Below are 13,148 nucleotides of genomic sequence, written 5' to 3'. Positions count from 1 at the left end.
TCGTATGTTTCGTGATAAATGCTATGATAATTCCATATCCTACGCAGGTTTGCAAAACTCCTATGAGTCGATCATTATAAAAAAAAACTAATACCACCGTTAACTATGTATTACAGGTAATATTATCTTACTACTTATATCACATTTTCTATCGATGACACATATTGTTATCGTCAGTTTGTGGAAATGATAAGAGCCGATAATCCGCGGACACCAATGTGGCCAATATGTATGTGAGGTGTATGAATGATATACAACTAAATGTTTCTTTTTTACATGAGGTATTGTGTATGAGTGTAAAATGTATTTCTGAATTAGTAGAATAATGTGTTTATTGTGGTTGGTTATTTTAACAGTGGTTGGAGGAGTGTACTCTGAACAAAACATAACGGTCGTGCGCATGCGGTAAGTCAAACATTTGATAACATAAATTAAATTGATCATTGGGAATGCTAATGGAGACGTTAATCGTTTCAGTTTTTCTGTCATCAACAAGTAAGATATAGCTGAATAGACAAACTAAAAATAAAAATCGGGCTACGTATATTTCTCGGTCTATTGTTTTTGCGCAAGCAGTGCTTCCATTCCCCTTTGTTATTTCATGATTTTGCGTGTCACGAAAGTCGGTTCATATACCCCATGAGTACCCTTTCAAAATTCATAACAATTATAGAGTAACAAACATAAATCCTCACAAACTTTCATATTTACAATATTAGTAGGATCACCATTTTTATACTCTTAAATACATAGATAAAAGAAACAATGGTCGTATTCCTCATACATAACGGAGAGAGTAATGTAACACACAACTAGTTTCTTGGATTTGTCTAATGGAGTGGATGTCATTGCTTTCGCCATTTCACATAGTAGCTGATTAGTCAACAACTAAAGTACAGTTTTCCTCACGATGATTTCCTTCACCGATTTTTAATCTTTCACGCTTGGTATGCAGCGACTGCAAGGTTTGATTTGTAGTCAAATTGCTGTATAATAGAATTTGAACTTGGGATTGTTTCTCCTCTTGGGTCATTGTTATGGTAAGCCATTTTAATGTTCATGGCTACATACATTCACTGGTCATGGCTACATATGGATGGATTCTACTTCTGTAGTCGGGGATTAAAAATGATAATTACAATAAGGTTTAGTAGGTATTTTAATGTTTAATTCCAGATTGGATTTTGACTTGGAGCACCAACTGACGGTTGACAACACGGTCGAGTTCATCCTAATCTTCGCACCGGTGATTTTTTTTTACTATCCACATACCTATCTTATCTACGTAAATACACTTCTTCGCCGCATCTATCTATTTGTCTGTTTACAAAGCCTTCCGGTGCTTTGTTTGTTTTTATTACAAGCTTAATTGTATATACAATTTAAATTTCATTCCTTTCCGGCTGTGGTACAGTATAAATTTCTCAGATCGCTTCAGTTCCTTCGACATTGTATTATAATGATAAGCATGACCAAATGGTGCACCCGGAATCGGCTCCCAATGAAGGAAATCTAATGGTTTTGTGCACGAATGATTATTTTGTAACACGTTGAATGCAACGAGATCTCCCTGAAGAAAATGAAATGTTTGTGTCAAAAATGAAATCTTTCTTCTAATCGTGTAATAAAGCCATTGCGCATTTTTTGTAGATCTATGTTATGAAGCTCATATTGCCATTTTTTATCTACAAGCTGATCTTGCTGAAAGCTGAAATCAAATAGGAGAATGTAAATATATTTCAGAACACCTCTGACGCAGAGTTTCCTAGTCGTGTGTGGGTGAGCAGCGTCGGCGGCGATTTGAGCCGGCCGGTGCTCATCACATACCGACAGAGTGCAGGTTTGGCGCATCATTTTATTTAAAGCTATCTGTTAGAACTATATCCAAATTTGAAGCTTATTAGGAAAAAATTGGAGTGGTCCATACATAGAGCGACATTTTTTTAGTAATCCTGTCTATTAATTTATGGACAAATGGTTAAATAAATATATCTATTCCCAATTTCAGCAAAATCGACCTAGAAGTTTAGTCGTTTATTTAAAAAGCGTGACGACTAAACTTCTAAGTACAGTACTTGTCAAAGCTGATGTCCTCATCAGCTTTGACAATACAGTCAGGGTAATCACAACATATGTGAGACGTGATACAGTACTTATATTAATTAATTTTATTTTCCAAAAGTTATAAACCTTGATTTAGCTCCCAACGCGTCGCATGGAGCGTTGAGAGCGGCCCTCCCTCCCCGCGCCTCTCAGAACCGCCATGGTCGCCCTGCGTGTTGCGTGCTGCGTGTTCGAAATTCGACTGTAGGAATAGTGGTCTGCTATCTCTTATATTAATATGGATAAGATAAATTATATGTGTAGGTGCGGGAACGTGGCAGCTGCCGTACGAGTCACGAGATAAGGTCCAGCATGAGTTCGAACGCACGCTATGCCCAGATGGTAGGGCTGGCACAAACGCCTCCCACTGCGGTAACACATCCTTTTTTGTTTTGTAATTTAATTTGTATGATCGGGGAAAAATTTGAAAGTTTAACGGCTCGTATGCCGATTGGGAACACGAGACAACAATAAACAACAATTTTAAACAACGCTTTATTGCGCCGGTCTGCGCATCCGCACTCCACAGACGTTAATGAAATTCCCGAAAATTTATATTACATTTTAATATGAGAACTTCCGAGTCTAGGAAATAGATACTTGGATACCTCCAAAGAAATCTGTAGCAAGAAATAAAAATAAATATGTACTTTTTTGTTATAACTAACCAAGTTATAATCTTATTACTAACAATGCTTTCAGATGACCCCGAAACACAGGAAACCCGGGGCGAGTTTTCCCTCCACGTGGTGTCAGGGTGCGTACACGGCGTGCAACTGCGCTTGCGCGTGACGTCTGCACGTGATTGGTTCCTCACCTTTGGGGGAGTGAAACCTGTCTACATCACGCTGGTATAATGTATTCCGATATCCCAGTATCGAACATTATATATATTATTGGTATAAATATATAGATAAATCTCTCAAAACAAATCGAAAATGCTAAGATGATATATATATATATATATATATATATATATATATATATATATAGGCAATCAAAACTGTCTTGAGGCTTAAGTGATTTTCTTTGAAGTAATAATCATAATTCATTATTATGTGGAACGTAGATAGTAGCTTTAAATAAGTAATTAACTTTCATTTTTTACTTTTTTTCCCAGGCTGTGGTTGTTGTGTCCCACTACTCCCAATGTTGGGCAAAGGCCTTACCCTTTTTATTCCTCTCTTGTCTATTGCGGATCTTGGCCATTTTGGTAGGAATAGTTGATATCGCCCCGCCATCTTCTCTACATGATTACTACCACTCATAAACAGTGGAAAATGAATAAAACGAAGTTGTTCAACAGACGTCGTCGCGGGTACACTACTACAGGTTCAGTGCGGACGAAACGAGCGTGCAGCTCGTGATAACGTCCAATGATGACGTGTGTGCCACCGTTGCCATACAAAACGTCACTGTGAGTATTATCCTATATTATGTTCTTTTTTTTTGTAGTAATGTAAAATGTCTTTGTTGTGTTTTACGTTGTAGTAATGTCATTTCAATTGGGATAGGCCATGTCCAGCCGTGGACTGCTATAGGCTGATGATGATGATGAATTTCATTTCTGGATATCTATAGGTATTTCACACAATTTAGATAACACTGTAGCCTAAGCCTAACACTAATCCAAATTTCGTAAAAAGCATCTATAAATATCGTATGAAAAAATGGATATGTCCAGCCAGACTGCTTACCTGAAAAGTAAGTAGGGCAAAACGGTAATTTTTTCATAAATGTCAATTGACGTATATTTAATTTTTGTTTCTTTTTAATAATTTGAATTATGCGTGCTTTAACAAAGAGTAGAAGTCGTGTTTGCTCTGTCGCAGTACCACATTGCGAAACTCATCTACTGAAGAATATCTATCTATTTTACACTCTATTCTTGAAAATATGGATTAAGAGTTATCCCCACTCAGTGCCCAATCGGCGAGAGCTTGGAGGACTCCCAGAGCTGGTCGCAGCGGATGACGGTGCAACGTTCTGGCGCCGCACAACTTTCGGTAACACTCATTTCTTACTCTTATTTATTTATCTATGTTTTACTGCACAAAAATATTATGTAGCCTTTTGAGTCATACAGAAAATGGATGCCAAATATATACTTACATAATTATTTAAATACACTTAAAAATGATCTAGGATAATAACTGTTAATTGACATTGTACGATTGGCTGACGGCTTGGCTCAAAGGATGGCTATGGATATCCATTGGGCCAGGCATCATGTAAAGCGTTGTTTGTATCTTCGCCTTTAGCGATGAAAGACCGTTGCCGTACACTCTACCGTATATTCTGGACACCGCGACACCCAAGAATATGAATTTTATTTTAAAAAATTTTACTAGCTGCGCTAGAAGCTTCGCTCTCATGTGAATTTCGCTATAAAAAGTATCCTATGTGTCATTCCAGGTTATATTCTACCCGAGTAGAAAGTAAGAAACATACATACACACATACATCCTAACAATCTTTAGCTTTTATAATATTAGTAGGATTATTGTTAAATTATTTGTAGTAATTTCTATATAATTCCATTACAGCGTACAAGCTACCCGCTAGGTTTCTACGTAATCACAATAGTGCAGGACAGTGATGAGCCTTGCACGGGCGAGGCTGATCAGCCCCAGGATTGGCTGTGGCAGGAGGTCATTGGGGACTTCCCCGTGCCGAGAGAACCACTGCCCCGGCTGAAGGCGCTCGACATCGAGATCAAGGTTTGATTATACTATTATATGTTTTTAGGTTTTGCATGGCAGCGTCCGTACTTTAAACTACATATGCATGCAAAATCTCATCAAGAGTTGAGTTGATTTGTTTTAAGATATAAAAAATGACAACCAATCGCCTGCATGAATGCATTTTTTCCTATTAATTGTCAATGCTATGTGTCCCTTAAGACGTACGCGTATGGCGTGGTTCCTAATCTAGGGTGGAACCACACGCAAAAATGTACATTGAGATTTGTAAATATAAATATTTTAGGACAAATCACACATATTGAGCTAGCCCCAAAGTAAGTTCGAGACTTGTGTTATGGGATACTAACTCAACGATACTTTATTTTATAACAAATACATATATAGATAAACATCCAAGTCCCGGGTCAATCAGAAAAAGGCCATTTTCCATCATGACCCCTACCGAGGTTCGAACCCGGGACCTCTGAGTTTAGAGGCAAGTGCCTTTACCTACCACTACCCCACCGAGGTCTTCAAAATTTTTAGAGATTAGTCGTTGTGAAATAGCTGCCGTTGCCATTTCCAGGTGTCGCTAACGCGCCGACAGTATGTAGTGGCCATAGTGGTGACGCTGGCGGTGTTCCTGGGGTTCTACGTGGCCTTCCTCCTGCTGGTGCTGGCGCAGCGCTGGGCGCCCTTCGCCAGGACGGTCAGCCCCAGGGCTGTGCTTGCCGCAGGTACTCTTCATATATAAAGTCATCAACATTTAATCAAAGTTAGACCTTCATACGCAATTTTTCACGTCAAATTTCAAACTATATAATACAGCATAATTGTATTTTTTGTAATTAATGTGTTTAGTTGACCCATGCCAGATTACTAATTTCTAGGAGTAACATTTTTGTGTGATAGCAAATTAAGTCGTCTTTGGTCGTCTTTTCAACATGATTTTTATACAAACTTTCACCCCCATATTAGTCTTTTGGGGGTTGATTTTTGAAAAAAAGTAGCATGTGTTTTTGCCGATTTTGATGAAATTTGCTATACATGTTCAAACATTATACCAAATTTCATCAAAATCGGTCCAGCGGTTTAACCGTGAACGTGGGTTCCAGTATGACCTCATAGCTATAAAAGATGCTAATACGTAATATTTTCTGTTATCATTAGATATTCCGAACGAAAGTCAGACTGTGTCAGACTGTGTAGACGGTGGGCAGAGGCGGCGACGCGACTCTAGTAAGTGCAAGAAGTCTTTTGCATGTTGCATGTTAATATTGGTCAGATATATTTAATCAATAGTAAAATAGAGACAAAGAAACTAAAGATTCTGTCCCCATTCGATTAAAATGCGAGTTTGTGACAAAAGTTCAGCAATAGAGGAAACCAGTTAAATAGTGATTTATGGAAACAAAAGACATTGCGTCAATGTCAAAAAGAAAAGACATATTGTCTTTTCTTTCCAAAACAATATAGTCAACAATATGACAACAAAGAATGGGAAGACGATGATTTTGATACCAATGGTATTTTATAATAAGGTTTTACGTTTTTTAGCTGCGACATTTGACAGCAGCGACTTGAGTGACTCCGATGAAGAGGATCCGACTCCGGCCACGAGGACCACCAATGTGTCCCCCGCCTCCCCTGCGTCCCCCGCGTCCCCTGTGTCCCCCGCCTCCCCTGCGTCCCCCGCCTCCCCTGCGTCCCCCGCCTCCCCTGCGTCCCCCGCGTCCCCCGCCTCCCCTGCGAGCCCTGAGTCTCGAGACACGGTGGACGGCCCCGGACTAAATGGAGTAAGGTTTCAGGAGACTGTGGCGGGACACACCCAAACTGAGGTAGTTTTCCAAAGATATCGTGAACAATTCAAATTTCTATGTTAGTATTACTACGGAGGGGGCAGTGATTATTCTATGTCTATTCTTAGATATACACATATATAAAAATTAATTCCGATCAAGAAATAAAATCTCGTATAACAATTTTAAAAATCTTAGTGTTCTTAAATAAATATGTATATCATTATAAGTTCAACTTGTAGTTTGGTTCATTTATAATGAAGCGTGTTCCCGGCTGCATTCTAGAACTATGACGCCATGGAGCCCGTCAGCATAAAAATAAACTACAATTTTGAAGATTCGGTTATGGCTTTTCAACCGACCGCTTGCTTGACGTCTATCCTTTTAGGAATGTTACCTTTAGGTTAACATACACAAATGTGGCCTAAACTCGCAGGGCGACGCAGCGGCGCCGCCGTTCGGCCTGCCGGCGCAGCTGCGGCTGGCCGCACTGTCGCGTCGCCGCGGCCGCGTGCTGCGCGCGCGCTCGGACCGCTACCTGCAGACGCTGTACACTGTCGCCGTCTTCTACGCGCTGCCCGTCGTACAGTTCGTCGCTGCCTTCCAATTGGTGAATTTTTTTACATATTACCAATTCTGCCCCGGATCTTCACTCCCGTGGGAATTTCGGGATAAAAAGTGCTATGTACTATTCCAGAAAGTGAAATCTCTAAATCCGTTTACTAAGAAGAATTAAGTGATAGAGTAGCATAATTTTTGTATTTATAATATTAGTGAAATACTTACCTATTAGTATATTATGTAATATATCCAACAGAAAATGTTAATAGTGTATTTCACGTGTGTTTGATGCCTAACTGGGCAATCACATGAGGCAGATTTATCTAGCGGTTAGTTTATCTATCAGATCACAGTATGATATTTTATCAGTGCTGAAACAAGCCCTTAATGTTTGTAATCCTGTTATTTCGCAAAATTCTGGTCTACTAAATAAATATTTATTTTATGTTCATAATGCTTAATTTCCCGATACCATTTCCAGTTCTTCAACGTTTCCGGCACACTAGACACGTGTTACTACAACTTCCTGTGCGCGCACCCGGCGGGGCAGCTGTCAGACTTCAACCACGTGTTCAGCAACGTCGGCTACCTGCTGCTGGGCGCGTTGTTCCTGCTTCAAGTGCGGCGGCGGCGGCGGGCGAGGAAACTACACCCGAGACATGAGGTGACAATCAAATGAGCGAATTACGCGGGAAACCACCTCGTCCTGGCAGAAAGGACAAATTCTAGAAGTGCTGTCTGTATATCGCCAAGCATGATATGCGTGCCTATGGTCTCATGGCTCTATGGCGGCGGAAGAAACTTTGAAAATTTTCAGACGAGATAAAGTGACATGCTGTAACCTCGAGTTGGTATCTGTCGAAAATTTCTCAATAAAAGCACAATACGAAAATTAATGTTTTAACGCCATTGCATACATCCAAACTTTCGCATTCTATTATAGTTTAAGACGTATTAGTAGATAGATAATCATTTTAATAAGTCCATGTGTGTCCAAAAGTCACCATCATTTCTCAAGCAAAATTTTTTGTAGCCAATTCGTCATCTGCTATCAATCATTTATTTATTTGGTTAAACATAGTTATATTTTGCTAGTGTCTATCAAAAACATCCACGTTGCAGGAGTACGGTATCCCAGCGCACTACGGTCTGCTGGAAGCGCTGGGGGTGGGCATGATGGTGGTAGCGCTGCTGTCGGCCAGCTACCACGTGTGCCCCAACCAGCTCAACTTCCAGTTCGGTTAGTTTTACTTGTATATATTTCGATAAAAAAAAACGGATTTTTAGTGTTCAGTTTAAGTCATACTTTCGTTAAATTAGAACTTTGTTGTGTTAGATAATAAATAATTAATTCACATGATATCATATGTCACCTGTAAATACATTATGATATTTGAATTTAGATATGATGATTCGGTTAGTTTTATTATTATATCAATAATTCAAACCAACCCGGGGCCAGGGATGATTCAAACCTATTCTAGGGTTTGAATCATCTGGCCCGGGTTGGTTGTGCTAATATTTTAAGGAAGTTCTACCTATGTCTGAGATATCGAAACCTTTGTGGTGGATTTAGCGTGATTGAGTCAAACCAAATTTTCCGACATAGAATATTACAAATAATATTATAATAAAGTAGCATTAATCAATATAACACATCAATTAGGCCATTATACATTATAAAAACGGTTATTATATTTTTTTCAAAATGCTACAAACTACTAGCATTTTGGAACGACCGCGATTAAGAAGATATGCCGAAAGAGACGCATTTGAAAAGTAACCGATCAAAAAGTATACATAACCAGATTCATCCTATTTTTTTTTTTAATTTATACGATCGATATATTCATAGTACAATGAAGCTTCGAGGGACCTTCCGATAATTTTCATATTACAATGAACTGATTAAAATGATGAACGAATGACAGACACGGCGTTCATGTACGTGCTGTCGGTGCTGAGCATGGTGAAGATCTACCAGGCGCGCCATCCCGACGTCAGCGCGCGCGCGCACGCCAGCTTCGGCGTGCTGGCCGCGCTCATCGCGCTCGGCAAGTCGCGCTCTACTCTCTCTCACTCTCACTCTCACTCTCACTGTCAATATGGCACTCGCACACCTGTCTCGGGGGCGATCTAGGGTCTAAACAAGGAAACGCATGTATTTAATAGAAAAGGGAGGTCGTCCTACATCTCTTTCTTTTAAATACCTGCATCCCTTTCTGTAGTCCCTTAAATCGGAGCGTGTGTAGCCGGTCTAACATAAATTGTATTAACAGGACTTAGCACAGAAATAGCATCGTGAAAGTTTAAAAAACACTACTTCCATAGTCAAATGCAAAGTTCATTATTCAATTTAAGATGATATACATCACTTATTGGCATCATAGGTATACATTGCTGATTTTTATTGCGGTAAATAAAAGTTCTTATACTAATTACGCAATGTTCACGTCATGTGTCCGAAATCATTACTCACACTACCTATATCAGAAAAGCCGAATCAAATTCCGTTGCATAATTTTAAAGATCTATATACATAAGAAAAACAGTGGAGGTAGAAGCGGCTTTGTTTTAAATTATGCAGTGATTTCTCAAAAAACCCCCACAAACTACCAGCATTTCGTAATGACCACTGCTGAGAAGAAATGTCGAAAGAAACTCTTTTGAACAGTGTGTTTGCCCTGTCATGTCAGAAAGGCTAACCAATTTGGTGAAGGTTATGGATACAATCTATTCCGGACAAAATCTTTTTCCGTGGAAAATTCGCGGGCATAAGCTAAATAGTGCTAAATAATAGACTGCTGTATCGGTAGCCCTTATTGGTCTTCACAAATATGATTTGCCATGTCGCCAATATATAATTTCATGTGGCGTGTGGTTCCGCCCTAGAACAGGACCACTCCATATCCTCTTGTGGATGTCGTACGAGGCGACTAGGGGTGATAGGCATCAATACCAAGAAGGGTTGACGTTAGCCAGGCGGCCGGTTGTAACACAGCCGAATCTTCAAAATTTTAAGATTTTTTTTTACGCCGAACCAGGCTTCGCGGCTTCACAAACTCGAATGCAACCTTTAACACGCAGAGAAGAGAGCTATTATATAATTACAGTGGTGTGGGGGGTGCTGGGCGGCGGGCCGCTGTTCTGGGGGCTGTTCACGGTTCTGCACGTGTTCGGGTTCCTGCTGCTGTCGCTGCGGATATACTACCTCGGACAGTTCCGCTTCGGTAACATGATTTTATATTTTATATTCTACTAAGGTTCTACCATGTTCCGGTGGTATAAATACTGACACACTGCGTAGAAAATATTTATGGAGTGGAATATAATTGTTTTCTTGGTAATCCACACTCTTGTTGTGTTTGGCTTTATGTTATAGGAATAATTAACAGAGAGACGGACGAATGATTTTGGGATTCCGTTATCTAATCAATATAATCTAAATATTATCTTTGTCTGCCCCTGGCTAGGTATACACCATTTTGGCTACACCTCGTTTGCCCACTATTCTATAAAAATAATACACATATATAGCGGGGCGAAGTGTGAGATTCAAGTAAACACCGAGAACGGGAACACAAACTTTAATCCGTTAGCCACACATTCAGGCAAAGACACCTCGCTCGCTAACAGAGCGTGCGGCGACACAGCGGGAACTCGCCCGCGCCGGTTCGCGTTCATTTACGGACGAGCGCCGCGAGCGCTGTGAGCGTCGAGGAGAGGAAGCGGGGGGCAAAGGGTAGCACGGCATAATGTTGCCCGCAATACATACATAATACTATTTAAAAACAACCTTTATTTGTGCGTGTTCCAGAGAAGCAGGTGCTGCAGTCGGCGACGCAGCTATCGAAGCGGCCGCTGTACATGCCGCGCCTCGTGTCTCTCCTTGTGGCCAATGCCGTCAACTGGGCCTTCGCACTCTATGGGTGAGGGTCTTTCCATACTAAATATCAAAATAACGTTATAAAGTCCAGATATAATAATAATATGAAGAGAAAATATTTGTATTTTTGTTTGTAATGAAGAAACTCAAAAAATACTGGAACGAATTTGATGAAATTTGACACAGAGATAGACGAAACGTCATTGTGGTTTTTTTTTAATTACATTTATGGTTCTAACCGTCCGTCCCGAACCGTCTCTGCTTCGCTCGGTGAAAGGCATAATAAATTATACACCTAAACCTTCCTCAGTAATCGCACTATCTGTTGATTAAAACCGCATGAAATTCCGTGCAATGGTTTTTGAACAGACGCGGCAGAGAACTTTATCTTATAATATGTAAGGATAAGGAGGATAGTGATTTTTTCTTTAAAAAACATTTACAAATTCCGCTGTGAAGTTACAACCGGTCGTCTGTCTGACTTCAACCCTCCTTGTGAATACTGTTGTTGCCTATCGTCTTTCAAATACAGCAATATCTATGGCATCATACTGATCCCTCAGCGTGCAGGTAATAGGATACGCAGACAAAAAGATGAGAGAGAAAGAGATACTGCTGTATCTTTCTTTCTCTCATTGTCGCGAGTTCGCGATAACATTCGGAGCTTTGATGCCCCGGTTTTGCGTAAAAACACTATGCCTCTACGACCGCCTGCTTGCCTGACCTCTTCGGGAATGCTATTGTTGCCTCAGCCTTTAACTCGTACGACATCCGCGGTAAGGTTTGAAGTGACTATACGCTACAAATACTGCTGTGTCGTTGGCGTCTTATTGGTCTTCACAAATATGATTCGCCTAGTCGACACGCTAAGAAGAAGAAGAATTAACCAATTTTTTTTTTATAAAAAAAATATCTATTTTCTCTTGACATATGAAATTAATAATTTTTTCCTGTCACAAATTTGATGGTTGTACTATTACAGATTATTCACGCAAGGTGATGACTTCGCCGGCCACCTGTTGACGCTGTTGCTGGCCAACACGCTGCTGCACCTGACGTACTACCTCGCCATGAAGCTGCTCAATGGCGAGCGCCCAAGATGGTCAGTTTTATCCAAAGTTGACGCTTTTCTGACGCTGTTCTATTAAAAAATTGGGAAACATGGCTTTAAAAAAAGAACTGAAAACAAATGAAATTAACATTCCGAAAAAACATTTTAAAATTTCCAAAAAAATGTGTGAAGTAAATATATTTTATTATGTAGATAGCTTATTCTAGCTAGTAGCCTGCGGGTTTGCCCGCGTGATTTTCCCTTCTGTGAATTATTAAACTAATCTGGTTTCCCCATTCAAAATCGGAACCCCCTTAGAGAATGAATTTTGAAAAATCCTTTCTTAGTGTACCCCTAAATCACATAAGGAACCTACGTCTTAAATTTGAAGTTTCTAGACCCAGCGGTTTGGGCTGTGCGTTAATATGTCTGTCAGCCATTCAGTGTCTTCTATATTATACTAGCTGCGCCCCGGGGCTTCGCTGCCGTGGGAATTTCTGGATAAAAAGTATATAGTAATCCCTATGTGTTATCCCAGGTTATTTTCTACCTGTGTACCAAATTTCATAACAATCGGTCCAGTAAAATTTACTTTCGCATTTATAATATTACTTGGGATTGGGATAGACGTACACGTATTACTATAACCCCCAGGTACTTCTGGTGCTACCTGGTGGGGGCGGCGGGCGCGTGGGCGCCGGCCCTGTACTTCTTCCTGTCGGGCAGCACGGACTGGTCGGCCACGCCCGCGCACAGCCGCCATCTCAACCACGAGTGCCGCGTGCTGCACTTCTACGACTCCCACGACCTGTGGCACTTCCTGTCGGCCGCGGCGCTCTATCTCACCTTCTGTGTGTTCCTCACGTGGGACGACGGACTGTCCGCTGTCAAGCGCACCGACATTGCCGTCTTTTGACTTTTTTGACTTGTACTTGTGTATTTATTTTTAATTAATTGTAATAAAATGTGTTAAGTATAAGGTAAAGTACGTCGTTTTATTCTGTTATTATACTTATAAAATCTCGCTTGTAGGTAAGCAGTGGCTCCGATCTGCTAGATTCTCA

The 13,148-nt window shown here is 40.4% G+C and overlaps 1 protein-coding gene and 1 long non-coding RNA gene across 2 annotated transcripts; one reads left to right on the top strand and one right to left on the bottom strand.

Annotated features, from left to right (window-relative positions):
* Positions 1 to 200: 200 nt before the first annotated feature.
* LOC128676335 (SID1 transmembrane family member 1-like) lies at positions 201 to 13,069 on the top strand. The gene is made up of 19 exons (XM_053756397.1): positions 201 to 405; positions 1,177 to 1,246; positions 1,744 to 1,840; positions 2,368 to 2,475; positions 2,806 to 2,954; positions 3,410 to 3,520; positions 4,026 to 4,109; positions 4,650 to 4,823; positions 5,374 to 5,524; positions 5,958 to 6,026; positions 6,345 to 6,625; positions 7,023 to 7,196; positions 7,629 to 7,811; positions 8,270 to 8,387; positions 9,079 to 9,201; positions 10,261 to 10,377; positions 10,965 to 11,076; positions 12,016 to 12,135; positions 12,739 to 13,069. The coding sequence occupies exons 1-19, from the start codon at positions 326 to 328 to the stop codon at positions 12,998 to 13,000; spliced, it is 2,583 nt and encodes an 860-aa protein (XP_053612372.1). The 5' UTR covers positions 201 to 325; the 3' UTR covers positions 13,001 to 13,069.
* Positions 1,142 to 2,355, bottom strand: LOC128676338 (uncharacterized). The gene is made up of 2 exons (XR_008405401.2): positions 2,191 to 2,355; positions 1,142 to 1,708 (listed from the first exon to the last, which is right to left on the bottom strand). It is a non-coding gene; the product is annotated as an uncharacterized LOC128676338 (long non-coding RNA).
* Positions 13,070 to 13,148: the final 79 nt, after the last annotated feature.

Source organism: Plodia interpunctella, chromosome 16 (genome assembly GCF_027563975.2).
Source record: "Plodia interpunctella isolate USDA-ARS_2022_Savannah chromosome 16, ilPloInte3.2, whole genome shotgun sequence".
Taxonomy (NCBI): domain Eukaryota; kingdom Metazoa; phylum Arthropoda; class Insecta; order Lepidoptera; family Pyralidae; genus Plodia; species Plodia interpunctella.
Note: the sequence above shows the minus strand (reverse complement) of the source record. Positions and strands in the feature narration are given on the sequence as shown.

Bases quoted from the DNA above. Each gene is read 5' to 3' on its own strand.
- LOC128676335 (XM_053756397.1), top strand. From the start codon at position 326: ATGTGTTTATTGTGGTTGGTTATTTTAACAGTGGTTGGAGGAGTGTAC. The intron at 1,841-2,367 runs GTTTGGCGCATC...TTATATGTGTAG, and splicing joins CACATACCGACAGAGTGCAG to GTGCGGGAACGTGGCAGCTG. The intron at 9,202-10,260 runs GCAAGTCGCGCT...ATATAATTACAG, and splicing joins GGCCGCGCTCATCGCGCTCG to TGGTGTGGGGGGTGCTGGGC.